Here is a 13,298-nt window from a genome sequence, read left to right on the forward strand (position 1 = left end):
AGAACAAAGTTGGAGGACTGACACTTCCTGACTTCAAACTTACTGTAAAGTTATAGTAATCAAGACAGCACTGAGAGCATTAACGCTAAGCGAAATAAGCCAGTTGGAGAAAGATGAACATCACATGATCTCACTCATTTGTGGAATATAATGAACAGCATAAACTGATGAACAAAAATAGATCCATAGACAGAGAAGCATCAAATAGACCGTCAAACCTCAGAGGGAAGGCAGGGGAGAGGATGGGGTAAGAGATCAACCAAAGGACATGTATGCATGCATATAAGTATAACCAATGGACACAGACACTAGCAGGGTGAGGGCATGTGCTGGAGGGTGGGAGTGGCCGGGGAGAGGTCCATGGGGGAAAAAGGAGACATATGTAATACTTTAATCAATAAAGAATAAGTAAAATAAAATAAAAAGAATCTGGTTGAGTTTGGCAATAACCAGTTCACATGAAGAAATCTTCCTTGCACATCTTATCAAGGAAAAATATGTGACATAATGTCAAGGATGCTTTACTAATTCCATGCTCAAGTTAAATGATGCAAGAACCTCCACTGTCTGAAGCAGCACTTCTCTTGTAGAAAAATGATCAGTGTACTGGGTGAGATACAGTACTCAGCTGAGATACTTACAAGTTAGAACTCTAGGAGTAGCATCTTGCTACTTACTGCCCTCATCTTACCACACTGGGACAATCATTCCAGCCTGGGTAGAGGAGACACATATACCTGGTAACAGGGCAAGCCCAACCTGTGGAAAACAGTATGGATACAATGGGCTGCCCTCTCCAAGGACCAAATTTCTAGGCAAGCTGTCTGCCATTTATTTAAAATAAAATTAAAAAGCCCCATATTGTTGGTCCCAGCTTGACATAGAACAGAAGGATGCCAAATTAGGATGAAGGTTAGGCAACCTTTAAAATTCCTACATCAGAGGGGGGTCAATGGAGGCGGGGGAAAGGACATCTGTAACACTTTAAACAATAAAGATAATAAAAAATCCTATATAATAAAAGGCTAATATGCAAATCGACCAAATGGCAGAACAACCAGTCGCTATGATGCACACTGACCACCAGGGGGCAGATGCTCAATGTAGGAGCTGTCCCCTGGTGGTCAGTGTGCTCCCACAGGGGGAGCACCATTTAGCCAGAAGCCAGGCTCACTGCTGGTGAGCACAGCAGTGGTGGCGGGAGCCTTTCTTGCCTCCACAGCAGCACTAAGGATGTCTAACTGCTGGCTTAGGCCCACTCCCCCGAGTGCTGCCAGACTGCGAGAGGGTGCAGGCCGGGCTAAGGGACCCCCCCCCCCCCCCCCACGCGCCAAATTTCATGCACTGGGCCTCTAGTTTAATTATAAAAAAATTCCTACATCAAAAACTATACCTTGTAAGCATGTAAAGAAAACAGGCTCTCTGGTTATCTAAGGTTGATTAAAAGATTCCTACATCAAAAACTATACCTTGTAAACATGTAAAGAAAACAGGCTCTCTGGTTATCTAAGGTTGAAGTGCTGGAGTTATTAAAAATAATTTTACGTGTTTTCATGAATGTTTCATTTATTTCAGCAAAGATCTTAAAAACAATAAAACCAAATTGTATCAGAAAGTTAAAAATAATTTTACATGTTTTCATGAATGTTTCTTCATTTATTTCAGCCAAGATCTTAAAAACAATAAAACCAAATTGTATCAGAAAGCATCCAAAAATGATCCCTACCTGAGGAAGTCTGCAAGATTCCAAAGTGACTGGGTGTGAGTATAGCTCTGTATGCAGAAACATATCATGTTGCGGGTGGGGCCCCTGGAAGTCGACATCTAGATTCAGGACAAGGCAAGAATCCAACTCTAGGATCTTGAGCTGCATTAAGACATGGTCACCCCTTAGGCTGGAAAATTCAGAGACCAATTCCAGAGATGCAGCCTCAACACAGATTTTGTAATTGTAGGAATATCTGGTAGTTGGTGGTTGACTCCGATCTCTAAATTCTAACGAGTGTCATTTGGTTACGCAATTGGACTAAAAAGAAGGATTACAGTAGAGAAGCCAGTGGTTGGTCAGAAATGTAAAGCATCCACATTCTACATTCGTATGCATCACAGATGTGGCCAGCAGTGAAAAAAACCAGGTTCATCTCTTTTTTTCAGCCACCTTATCAGCCAATGCTCTGTGAGTCTTGACTTAAGGATTAAAGAGAGATCAAACAGTGGCAAGGGTTTTAAAATTAGTTTTCTTCTAATGCCAGTTTTATTATAACATGGATACAATGAGCTAATCCACCAATGGAAAGTCATAAAAAATGGTAAATATCTGTAACATCCATTACAGCTACAAATTTTTACATGAATTTATCATTGAAATATATGTTCCTTAAAGAAATGACTTATATAACTATAGTATTTAAAAATATACTATGGAAAACAGTATCATTAAGATTGATAAGCAATCAATTCTGTCCATGGCCTACCCTGGCTACTCTTAGCCCTCAGCAGATGAACAATAAATGTATGTGACAAACTCCAAGATATCATTTCCCTTGCTCATGTGAATAAAATTACATCACTGTGTTATACATCCTGACACCAACCTTCAATTTATAGAGAATTAGAGTGTCTATGTGTTGAAAAAAAGGTGCAACTCTGAGTGTTACAGGAAGATACAAGCAGAAGGCTTCAGTTCAGAGGCCTTTATCTAATATTTATGAATCACATAGAGATACTTGGGGATATCATTTTTGGTCACAGAACTTTATTTTAAAACCAATTTTAAGTACCCAAGGATTAAAGTTCAAGAAACAAAAATAAGAGAACACAAACAGCTATAGTTGTCTATGTGCTGCTAATTCTAACTGCCAAAGAGGAATTCCACCATATGTCAACGGAGTCTCTGGACTAGAGACAGGGCAAAGGGCCTTGCTGTTTATTGCTGGCTGTTGTGGAGGAACCCATCTGTGGCTTTCCCATTTAATGGGCCTCTCATCTAACCTATTAAAACATCCCTTTTCCTAGAGGAAAAGACTAATAATAAATACTTAAGTATAGTTATCTAATATACTCTCCTATCATCCCAGAAAGTCTTAGTAAATATAAAAGTGAACTACTTACTGCAGTAATTAGTACCTGTCAGTGGTGACTTCATAATGATTTGTTGAATGATGAATACCTTAAACTCTACCTCCATAATCACTCTACCATCTAAGAAACTTATGACATTAAGCCCCACTGCTGAGTAATTTAACTCAAAACAGGGCCAGCAGGAGAGCTAACCCATAAGATTTATGACATAAGCACTCAGGCACCCTAAAGTCTTTATCTGGGCCAACATAAGTTACCTAGTTACCGATACAAACTTTACCCCACAGCCAAGCTCTGGAAAAATCAAGAAAAGGGAGAGAGAGGAGAGGGAGAGATCAGCACCTATAACACACTGCATGCCACTCCTTTTTGTAGCTATTCCTAGCCAACACTTGGGAAAAACTTTATTTTGCAGCTTTTTTCACTTTTCCTTGATCATCTACTTTCTTAATGGCTGCTTGGATAGCCTCTTGGTCACCCAGGAACTGGTGAGGCCCAACAGCATGCAGGTTCTCATCCAGTTCCAGGAGAATGGGGACGCCAGTGGGAAGAGTAATGTTGATAATGTCTTCATCTGAGATACCTGCAGATTAAGAGAGGAAGGAACAAGGCATTAAAGGCAACCCTGGAGGTGGTTCTGTTTAAATCTAGTTCAATAGATTAGAAAGTGGTTGGTTTTCCAACACTGAGTGAACCTGGAATGCTCGGGCTAAATCCAGTTAAGAGGAACACTTTCTAGCTACTTGGGAAGCCCAATGAGGAGGAATCAGGACAGGATTCTAAGTCATGCCTTGTAAATCGGCCTCATTCTCCAACTGTCCCTTATCATCCCAACTGATAGGAGAGGAAGGTATGTGTGATGGACAAATTACCTTCAATTAGTTTTTACATAAGCTAAATTACATGTACTTCAACTTTGACCAGAAGAGTTGGAGTTGGATCAAGACTACAGTAGTAGCAGTGGTAGTGATAGTATTTTTATTATTATGACTACTTTTAACAAAAACAGCTAACATGTACGAGGTACATTCTACATGCCAAGTACTCTTCTAAACACTTTACATGCATTAACTCATTTAACCATTGCTGCAATCCTATGAGGTTACAAGTTATTATTTTTCCATGTAACAAGTTTTGGCACAGAGAGGTTAAGCAAACAACTGACGATCACTCAGACATAAGTAGCAGAGCCTGATTCAAACCGAGGCGTCTGCAACTACTGTACCAAGTAATGCCTTCAAGTTTTTCTGAGTTCAAAATGGGCAAAGAGAAGGAAGGAGAAAAGAGACAGAGTTAGCAAATTAAAAGATAACTGAAACTATTCAAATTATCTATTTTAAAAACATACTTTTGTTACATAGACTTCTACATTTTAACCAAATGTTTCTGTTCTATATTAATAGAAAGTACTGAGGTGGAGCAAGTTCCGAGGAAGAGTGTGAAGGGTTGTCTTTACTTGGGAGGTGATGATGGCAGAAAAAAGTTATTATCAGTTAGTTCTCAATGTACTTTGTCATTTTAATTAACCAATGGTCGTAGCAATAGCACCAGCCAAAAGTCACAGAACCATCGCACTGGATCTCAACCACTAGGGTTGTTCTTTATTAGCATTTACATTCTAGGCCCAGAAGAGCTACCTAAGAACTCTAATACACAAACTGTACATACTCAAACAGCTATGAAACCATGGACAGTACACTAGTATACTGCCCATCTCCTCTTCTGCCAGTCCCCCTCAATATACTAAACTCTTTAACTTTAGGCAAGTGAATTACTGGGCCTCCACATTCCCTCTGTCAAGTTAAAAAAGGAATACACACTCTTCCTTTGCCATTACCAAGGATGTGGGGTAGTAGAAATGGAATTAGGAACATGAAAAAGTGTAGCACAGTGTTTCTTCATCCCTATTAGGAATTCTCTTCTAGGTGGAAGATTTAAAGGGTAGACTACTAAAACACTCCTTTGCCCTGCCAAGTCCCTGTCCCCACACTGTATATAACCCTACAAAAGATTACTATCCCAAACTAAAGCTGCAAGGAACAAATCAGTTCAGACCAGACAGCCAGCTGCGTAGTGGGAGGATTCTGAGAGCCCTCTAGTTCCGTCAGGTCAGACCTGTCAGCTGGATGCACAACAGCTGCTACAGGCATCCCCTGGGGACAGCAGAGCAGAATTCACCAGCACGAGGTTTAGAGCCAGGTGACCACTGAGGCTTTAGAACCCAGAAGTTCTCACCCCAATCCTCTGAAGGTCCCTAGGCCTAACTCACTCAACAGCCAGTAACTGAGGGCCTACTATACCAGTATATATGCATAGTACTTGTGACCATGCCCAGGATTTGACCTCTAGTGAACTATTTCTTCATTTATAAAAGGAGGGAGGATAGCTTCTTCTAGCACCAAAGTTCCTCTATTTTATTCTGAATGGTTAAGAAAAGCAAAGGCACTTTAGAGGGAGGCATGAGAAACATTGGGACACTGACTAGTGTTTACATTCATCTATCACGCAAGGACCATGTTTTATCTGTACCCAGAATATGTAAGCATATTTCTCATTGAATTGGAGAGAAAGATGGATTTTAAAGATTTCTTCAATTAATCTAAATTTTCACTGCAAAAAAAATTTGTTAGGAGACAACAGTTTAGTAAAAATGATCCTGTTTGGCTAATGTTTTCCGGGAGAAATAGAAATTATGAGCATACACATCTATCAGCACCTCAGATTCACTGCTTATAGATTGTGGGCCTTGACAACATTACCGACCATTAACCTTTACAAGTCATTTTTGGATCTAGGACTTTATTTTAAAACTAGAGGCCTGGTGCACGACATTTGTGCACTGGTGGGGGGGTGCCCTCAGCCTGGCCTGCGCCCTTTTGCAGTCTGGGAGCCCTCGGAGGATGTCCGACTGATGGCTTAGGCCCGCAGCTGGACAGCCTTAGCACTGCCGCGGAGTTGGGCCACTGCGCTCGCCAGCCAGCAGCCCGGCTTGTGGCTGAGTGGTGCTCCTCCTGTGGGAATGCACACACTGACTACCAGGGGGCATCTCCTGTGTTGAGCATCTGTCCTCTGGTGATAAGTGCGCATCATAGCGACCAGTCATTCTGCTGCTCCGTCACTTTGCATATTACCCTTTTATTATATAGGATTACTAAGCTCCCACTTTTATTCAACATTGTACTGGAGGTTTTAGCCAGGGCAACTACACAAGAAAAGGAAATAAAAGGCATCCAGATTGAAAAGAAAGAGATAAACTATCTCTATTTTCAGATGACACAATCCCACTAAAAAATAACTGAATCAATAAATGAGTTCAGCATGTTGCAAGAAATAAGATGAATATATAAAAATTATATTTCTATACAGTAGTGATGAGCAAATAAAAAATGAGATTAAAACAATTCCATTTACAATAGAAACAAAACAAATAACATACATAGGAATAAATTTAACCAAAGAAGTACAAAACTTTTACTCTGAACACTATAAAACATTGTTTTCCCCAAATTAACATACAGATTCAACAAAATCCCTATCAAAATTTCAGCTGACTTTTTTTTTGCAGAAATTGACAAAACTTTATGACCTTGAATTAGGCAATGGTTTCTTACATATGACACTAAAAACATAATTTAAAAAAAACTAGATAAGCTGGGCATATAAAAATTGTGTTTGTGCTTCAAGCACATCATCAAAAAAGTGAAAAGATAATTCAGAATGGAAGAAAATCTTTGCAACTCATTTATCTGATGAGACTTATATCTAGAGTATATACAGAACTATTACACTTCAATAATAAAGAGACAAATGGTCAAATTAAAAAATGGGCAAAAGATCTAAACAGACATATCTCTAAAAAAGATATACAAATGGCTAGTAGGCACATGAAAACATGTTCAACATGATTAGCCATCAGGAAAATGCAAATCAACACCACAATGAGATACCACTTCATATCCGCTATAATTTTAAAAATGTCAGATTACAAATAAGTGCTGGTGAGGATATAGAAAACTGGAATCCTAGTACACTGTAAAATTAAGCGTATAAAATGGACACTTTGGAAACAGTCTGGCAATTCCTCAAACAGTTAAGCATAGCGTTACCATGTGACCTAGCAATTTCACTCTTAGGTATATACCCAAGAGAAATGAAAACAGGTCCACACAAAAACTTGTACAGGAAGCTTCACAGCAGCATTATTCATGGTAGCCAAAAAGTGGAAACAGCTTAAGTGTCCATCAACTGATGCATGGATAAAACAAGTGTAATATATCCATACAGTGGAATATTATTTGGCAATAAAAAGGAACAACGCACTAATAAGTGCTAAATACTGAGGAACCTTGAAATGTTATGCTAAGTGAAAGAAGTCACAAAAGACTACATTATTGTATGATTCTATTTATGTGAAATGTCCAGATTAGGCAAATTTATAAATAGATTAGTGGATGCCTAGGACTAGAGGGAATGAGGGGACTGGTAAGTGACAACTAGGTGTAGGGTTTCTTTGGAGGGCAATGAAAATGTTCTAAATCAACTGTGGTGTTAGATGGACAACTCTGTGAATATACGGAAAGCCAATGAACTATATACTTTACATGACTGAATTGTATAATACATGAATTATATCTCAATAAGGCCGTTAAAAATACTAAACAAATCCAGAGAAGTTATATAAAACTGCTCAAGTCGCAAAACTGTTATGGTAGTACAACTGAACCTGGTGGTGTGTGTTTTTTTTAATTCCCAAATCCCAGGACTTCGATTCTGGTCATCTGACTCATCTATGGATATTTCCACCACAGCATGAGGAGAGAGGAGAATGTTTGTGTGCATTTGCTGCCCTTGTGAAAGGCTGGGTGCTAACGATGCAGAGAGCAGAGCAGAGCGGACTTTTTGGACACCTCTGTCAATCCACTATGGAGTCACAGACAGCCATGACAGTTATATCAAGTACTATGTCAAGACTGAGGTACGAGGGTGTAATGGGGTTTATTCTCCTAATAAACCTGGCATTGTGGAAGGACTCCTTCCGGGGATGTTCCCTTACTCCAGTGTTCTCATATTTTCAATACTAGGAAAGGATGTGAACACATTTGTCCGGTCCTCTTGAAATAGCTCACACACTGCCATCATGATGAGGTTTGGGGGTTACAGTCTGTGACCTTAGAAAAGGGTCCTTGTTTAACAGTGGCCTCAGATCTAACCAGATCTAGCAGGTCCTCTCTTTAATAGCACCACTCTCAAGCTCATGCCTACAGCTTAGGTGTGTGGGATCAAATCAAAGAAACAACTAAACAAAGGCCATGAGAACTATAATTTTTCATCTACAAAGGAAGGAGAGCTCAACAAAAATAGGAATGTTTCCAATAAAAAAAAAGTTGACATTCCACTTTAATCACTACTCAAGCCATTCACACAGCAGACTAATTACTTGCAAATACTTAAAATACTTAGACTAGTTAATAAGCAGTCAATGAGACAAATTTTGAATAGCAAATTAGGAAAAACCACAGTGAAGCCATTACTCATTGCTCAATTTTGGCATAAGTCACATTCTTTGTCCTAAGAAAGTTAAGCAAGCAGAACTCCTAAGGCTAGAATAATGCATCTGCACTAGATTAAACCAAACTGAATCAATACTATATTATGTAATATCGTGCTACAAACTCATTAACTGGAACATCATATCACATCTTCTGATAACCGGTATAGATTTTTTTATACAGCACCCAAGCATGTTCTGAAAGGAAACATCAGAGTTCTCATCCTGAATCAATGATTTTCTATCACCCCTCTGTAACCACCCCCTTCTAAACCCCCAAACATTGTCTTTAATTCTTTTTAAATTGATTTTAAATCAAACTGGGAATCAAACTTGCCACCTGCTGGTATATGGGACAATGGTTCAACGAACTGAGCAACACAGGCCAGGGCAACTGCCTTTTATTCTTTTTTAAAAAAATTCTTTATTGAGACATTTTTTAAAAAAATATATTTTATTGATTTTTTACAGAGAGGAAGGGAGAGTAAGAAACATCGATGAGCGAGAAACATCGACCAGCCGCCTCCTGCACCCCCCCCCCACTGGGGATGTGCCCACAGCCAAGGTACATGCCCTTGACCGGAATCGAACCTGGGACCCTTCAGTCCACAGGCTGACACTCTATCCACTGAGCCATTTGTAATACCTTAACCAATAAAGAAATTTAAAAAAATTCTTTATTGTTAAAAGTATTACAATATGTCTCCTTGCCTTTAATTCTCAAATCTTCATGTAGGAGCTTTTAGGAGTTAACTGCAATCAAGTTAAATGATTGGGATATTTCAAGTAAGAATAAAAGTCTGGTGATAGGTAAATCAAAGGGGGAACAACTCAAGACCAATATGAGGATAAATTCAAACTTCATTTTCTGCATATAGGACTGACTTCAGAAAGTCACGTCTATACCTATAAGCCAACTCCCCAAATCACCGCAGCAGAGACAGGAACCACAGACAGTTAAGATCACTGTATCTATACTACACCACTCACACTTTGTTGGAGTGGCCGTGCATATGCTCACTTCTCCCACCAGGATTATAAGCTCCTTGGAGAGGAATCATGTTTTATCCAACCCTATATCACCCATGATCTTGGAATAGTACCTTACCCACTGAAACAATTTAGCAAATATTCAACAGTAAGGACCACTATTATGTGTTGGCTGCTAGGATCCAGAAATTATACATATAACTGTATGTATTATATGTCTGCCTTTAATATATAAATATAGGCTATAAGGAATAAAACATTAACTAAAAACTCTATTACATAAAGCCTACACATGAAAGCATTCTGAGGCCTTTCAGGAGTACAATATTGGCTAAGTTTTAGAAAGAGATCCAAGTGGAGACATAGTTCCTTAAAGTAAGGACTTTGTGTGTCTATATACAGAACTTTGTATATATACTTTGTGTGTCTATATACTCTTTGTTTTCCTTACACCAAGAACAATACCTGATTTAACAGACCCTCAGCACATAGCTGAAATGAATGAATCTGAACTCCTTGGGCTTTCAAATTAAATCTACTCTTTTATTGTTGAAGTCTTGATTAGAGATTGTCTTCTCTTCATTACCTTACCAGGAGAAAAAGAGAATTGAAAAAGTTGAACAAAAGACTGCTTGCATTTAGTGCTAATAAAGTAAACAATTCATATTAAATTTGTCTTCTATGTATTTTCTTTGGTTTTCTCCAAAGTATTTGTTCAAAATCTTTGAGTATCAGGAAATAGGAGAAAAGATGTTGAGGGATTCAAATTTGTCATAGGACAAGAGGAAACCCTACTTCTAACATGCATATTTTGGGGGATTAGAAAAAGAGGATAACAGTTTTGCCAAATCATTCAAGTATGAGGTCCCACCCATGCCTCACTTCCCTTTCCCAATCAAGCAAGTCATAATTCAAACCCCACTATGGGGTATTCATGATAAGTGTTCTGTATTCTTCTATTGCCAAAATAAGAGCTAACATAAGAAATTCTTTAAAAAGAAGAAAAAATTCTGAATTTTATAGATGATCTACCTACGTTTAATGAAAATTCTTTAAGATTTGAATGCTATATATGTACAACTTAAGAATGGCTGGGGAACAACTAGGAATGGGTTATTTGAATACTAGAGGCCCGATGCACGAAATTTGTGCAAGAGTAGGCCTTTCTTCCCCTGGCTACTGGCACCGGCTTCCCTCTGGCACCCGGGACCCAGGCTTTCTTCCCTCTGGCCACCGGCAGGCACCCAGGACCTGGGCTTCCCTGGAAGCCCCAGCTTCGTCGGAAAGATGTCCAGTCTAATTAGCATATTATGCTTTTATTATTACTAGTATAGATTGTAACATGATGATAGGATAACAGCTTCTAATTTAGAATAAGGCAGAGAGAAGAATCCATTCTACATTTAATTTTATAGTTAAATAGCCTACAACTTTTAAGATTTCGATAAATAAATTATACTTATAAGAGAAAGTTTAACTATACCACGAAGCTAGTATTTGTTTCATAAAAGAGATGCCTGAATTTGCTGCTTCTGAAAATATCACACTAAAATGCCAAAGGTGACTTACTCGCCTGTCCCTGTCCCACAGTGAGTTCCAGCTGACCTTTCCTCCCTGATTCTCTAATTTCATCTGACCACTTCTGTGCCTTGTTATGTGTACAGCTGCACGCAATTCTTCAGGGATCAAGTATGTCTTTCATGAGGCTCTTGCATGCCACTCTTATTCCAAACTTGAGACTGCCTAGCCCTGTGCTTGAACCCAGACTAAACAATCCACTTCCGCTGGCAAGATGCAGACTGCATCCACTGCCTCAGTTCAGGACCTGGCCTTGCCTTCACTGTGGGCCAGCAGGAAACAAACAGGAAGTGACTATGCCAACCACAGAGAATGAAACACACGCCTGTCTGGAATGCTACAGAAGAGCATGCTTTTAGATACTAAGCCTGGTAGAGGAGTTTTCAGGGTGGTGCTTTGGGAGGAGAGTGTCTGAACCAGTGAAAGGGGGCCCTGCTTCAATCTGAACTTGTCGGGATAGGTAATTATGCTGCTAAAAATCAGTAAAGCAGTCCCTTAAGGAGGAATTTTCTTACTATATAATATTTCATGTCTGCTCTAACTCTTCTTTCTTCTAAGTACTAAGAACTACTCTCAAGTTAAAAGTAAAGCAAATCCCAAAATTACATATAATTTAAGAGCAGAGATATTACATAAGTAAGCAATTTCACAGGGTAGAGGCCATCCTGCTCAGGCCTAGGCACTGGCATGTGGTTCCTGTGTTTGCAGTTCCTGTACAGGAGTGTTACCTAGCTCTGAATCAGTAACACTCGCTTCCCACTGTGCTCTTCTTCTGCTTTGACTCCAGGAGGTCCTTGGTGACCTACTCCTAGACTAGCTGGTTGTGAAAAGGAAAAAAAAATAGATGGAAGGCCCAATTAAGAATAGAACTTAGAATTTGGTGGCAAATGAGAAGAAATAGTTTGGGGGCAGGAAAACCTTTCCTAATGGAGCTCAAGACCTCAAGTACAAAAATTCATGGTCCAGGAGCTTGTACAAAACTTCTTATGAAGAAGGAAGAAGGACGTTAAGAGGGAATTCTATATACTGACCATGCTAGATGCTAAATAAAGTCTGCACCAAGAGCTCCTGAAGTGTTTGTTGAGAAAGCATAATGATGCTCTCCAGGTTAGTTTTCAAAGGGATAGGCAGATGTACATAGCAACTTTCACTTAATTCTACTAACTGACAAACTAATCTAGTTTATTATTTTGTGAAACAAAAGGCAAGGTCCCAATTAGAGCAATGGTCACTTCACTAGATAAAGGCGGATCTTATAAAATTGAGGTAAATTTACATACAGTAAAATTCACCCCTTTTGGTGTCCAAAATATTTCTATCATATCCCCAGTTGACCCATCTGGCCAGGGCAGAATGCTTGGATCTTATTCTTCAATATCCTCTACAAGAGAAATTCTATTAGTGGAAAATTGCATGTAGAAAATAAGAGAATTAATTTATGAAGTTATCCTAAAAATATACTCCAGTCTTTTTCATGCACATGAAATAATTTCTTCCATGTTTGGCATGGGAGTAAATCACCTATATAGGGAATCATAGCAAGATCAAAGAACTCCACGAATATTACCAACAGTACCACCAGGGGGCACTATAGGCCAAAAAGGAGCAAAGTTGTTATACCCAGAATGGGTGAGCCAACATTACAAACCACTTTATGTCTGTCTTCCAATGGACAAATCTCAATCTTCACATAGACTCCATTTGTTTCCCGAGCCACAGGCTTGTGCCTAATAGCATATTCTGGCTTTTCTGAGAATTTTTTCCCCTGAATGTCTGCCATTCTCCCTGGGCACCAACCCTACCATTTCCATTCCCTGTCTCCCTCATATACACCTTCTTCCCTGCAATAGCTGCCAGCTCTATACCTTTTTCTATTTTCACATACTTCCTACTCAAGTCTCCTCATACAATTGACCTCTTCCAGCATGAATGCCAATGTTTTAACTCAATTTCCCAAATAAAACATTTTCTATAAAGTCTATTTATAGTAATAGGGGTACGAATTATAATTTAAGATTGATTCAAATAAATCAATCTCTGAAATGTGATACAGTTCCATATCTCCAACTAAAAAAAAAAAAAAAAAAAAAAAAAAAAATTT

At 39.0% G+C, this 13,298-nt stretch overlaps 1 protein-coding gene and 1 long non-coding RNA gene across 2 annotated transcripts in view; both read right to left on the reverse strand.

Moving 5' to 3' along the window:
• Positions 1-2,733: 2,733 nt before the first annotated feature.
• BPGM (2,3-bisphosphoglycerate mutase) overlaps positions 2,734-13,298 on the reverse strand; it is a 28,423-nt gene continuing 17,858 nt past the window's right edge. Inside the window, exon 3 of the mRNA XM_005860705.2 lies at positions 2,734-3,664. Within this exon, the coding sequence (XP_005860767.1) occupies positions 3,486-3,664 (179 nt within the window). The 3' untranslated portion in view covers positions 2,734-3,485. The remainder of the gene's footprint in view (positions 3,665-13,298) is intronic.
• LOC106725138 lies at positions 8,748-12,578 on the reverse strand. Its single transcript, XR_001361007.1, has 4 exons — positions 12,478-12,578; positions 11,830-12,014; positions 10,085-10,205; positions 8,748-8,827 (listed from the first exon to the last, which is right to left on the reverse strand). It is a non-coding gene; the product is annotated as an uncharacterized LOC106725138 (long non-coding RNA).

Source organism: Myotis brandtii, unplaced genomic scaffold, assembly GCF_000412655.1.
Source record: "Myotis brandtii unplaced genomic scaffold, ASM41265v1 scaffold1384, whole genome shotgun sequence".
Taxonomy (NCBI): Eukaryota; Metazoa; Chordata; class Mammalia; order Chiroptera; family Vespertilionidae; genus Myotis; species Myotis brandtii.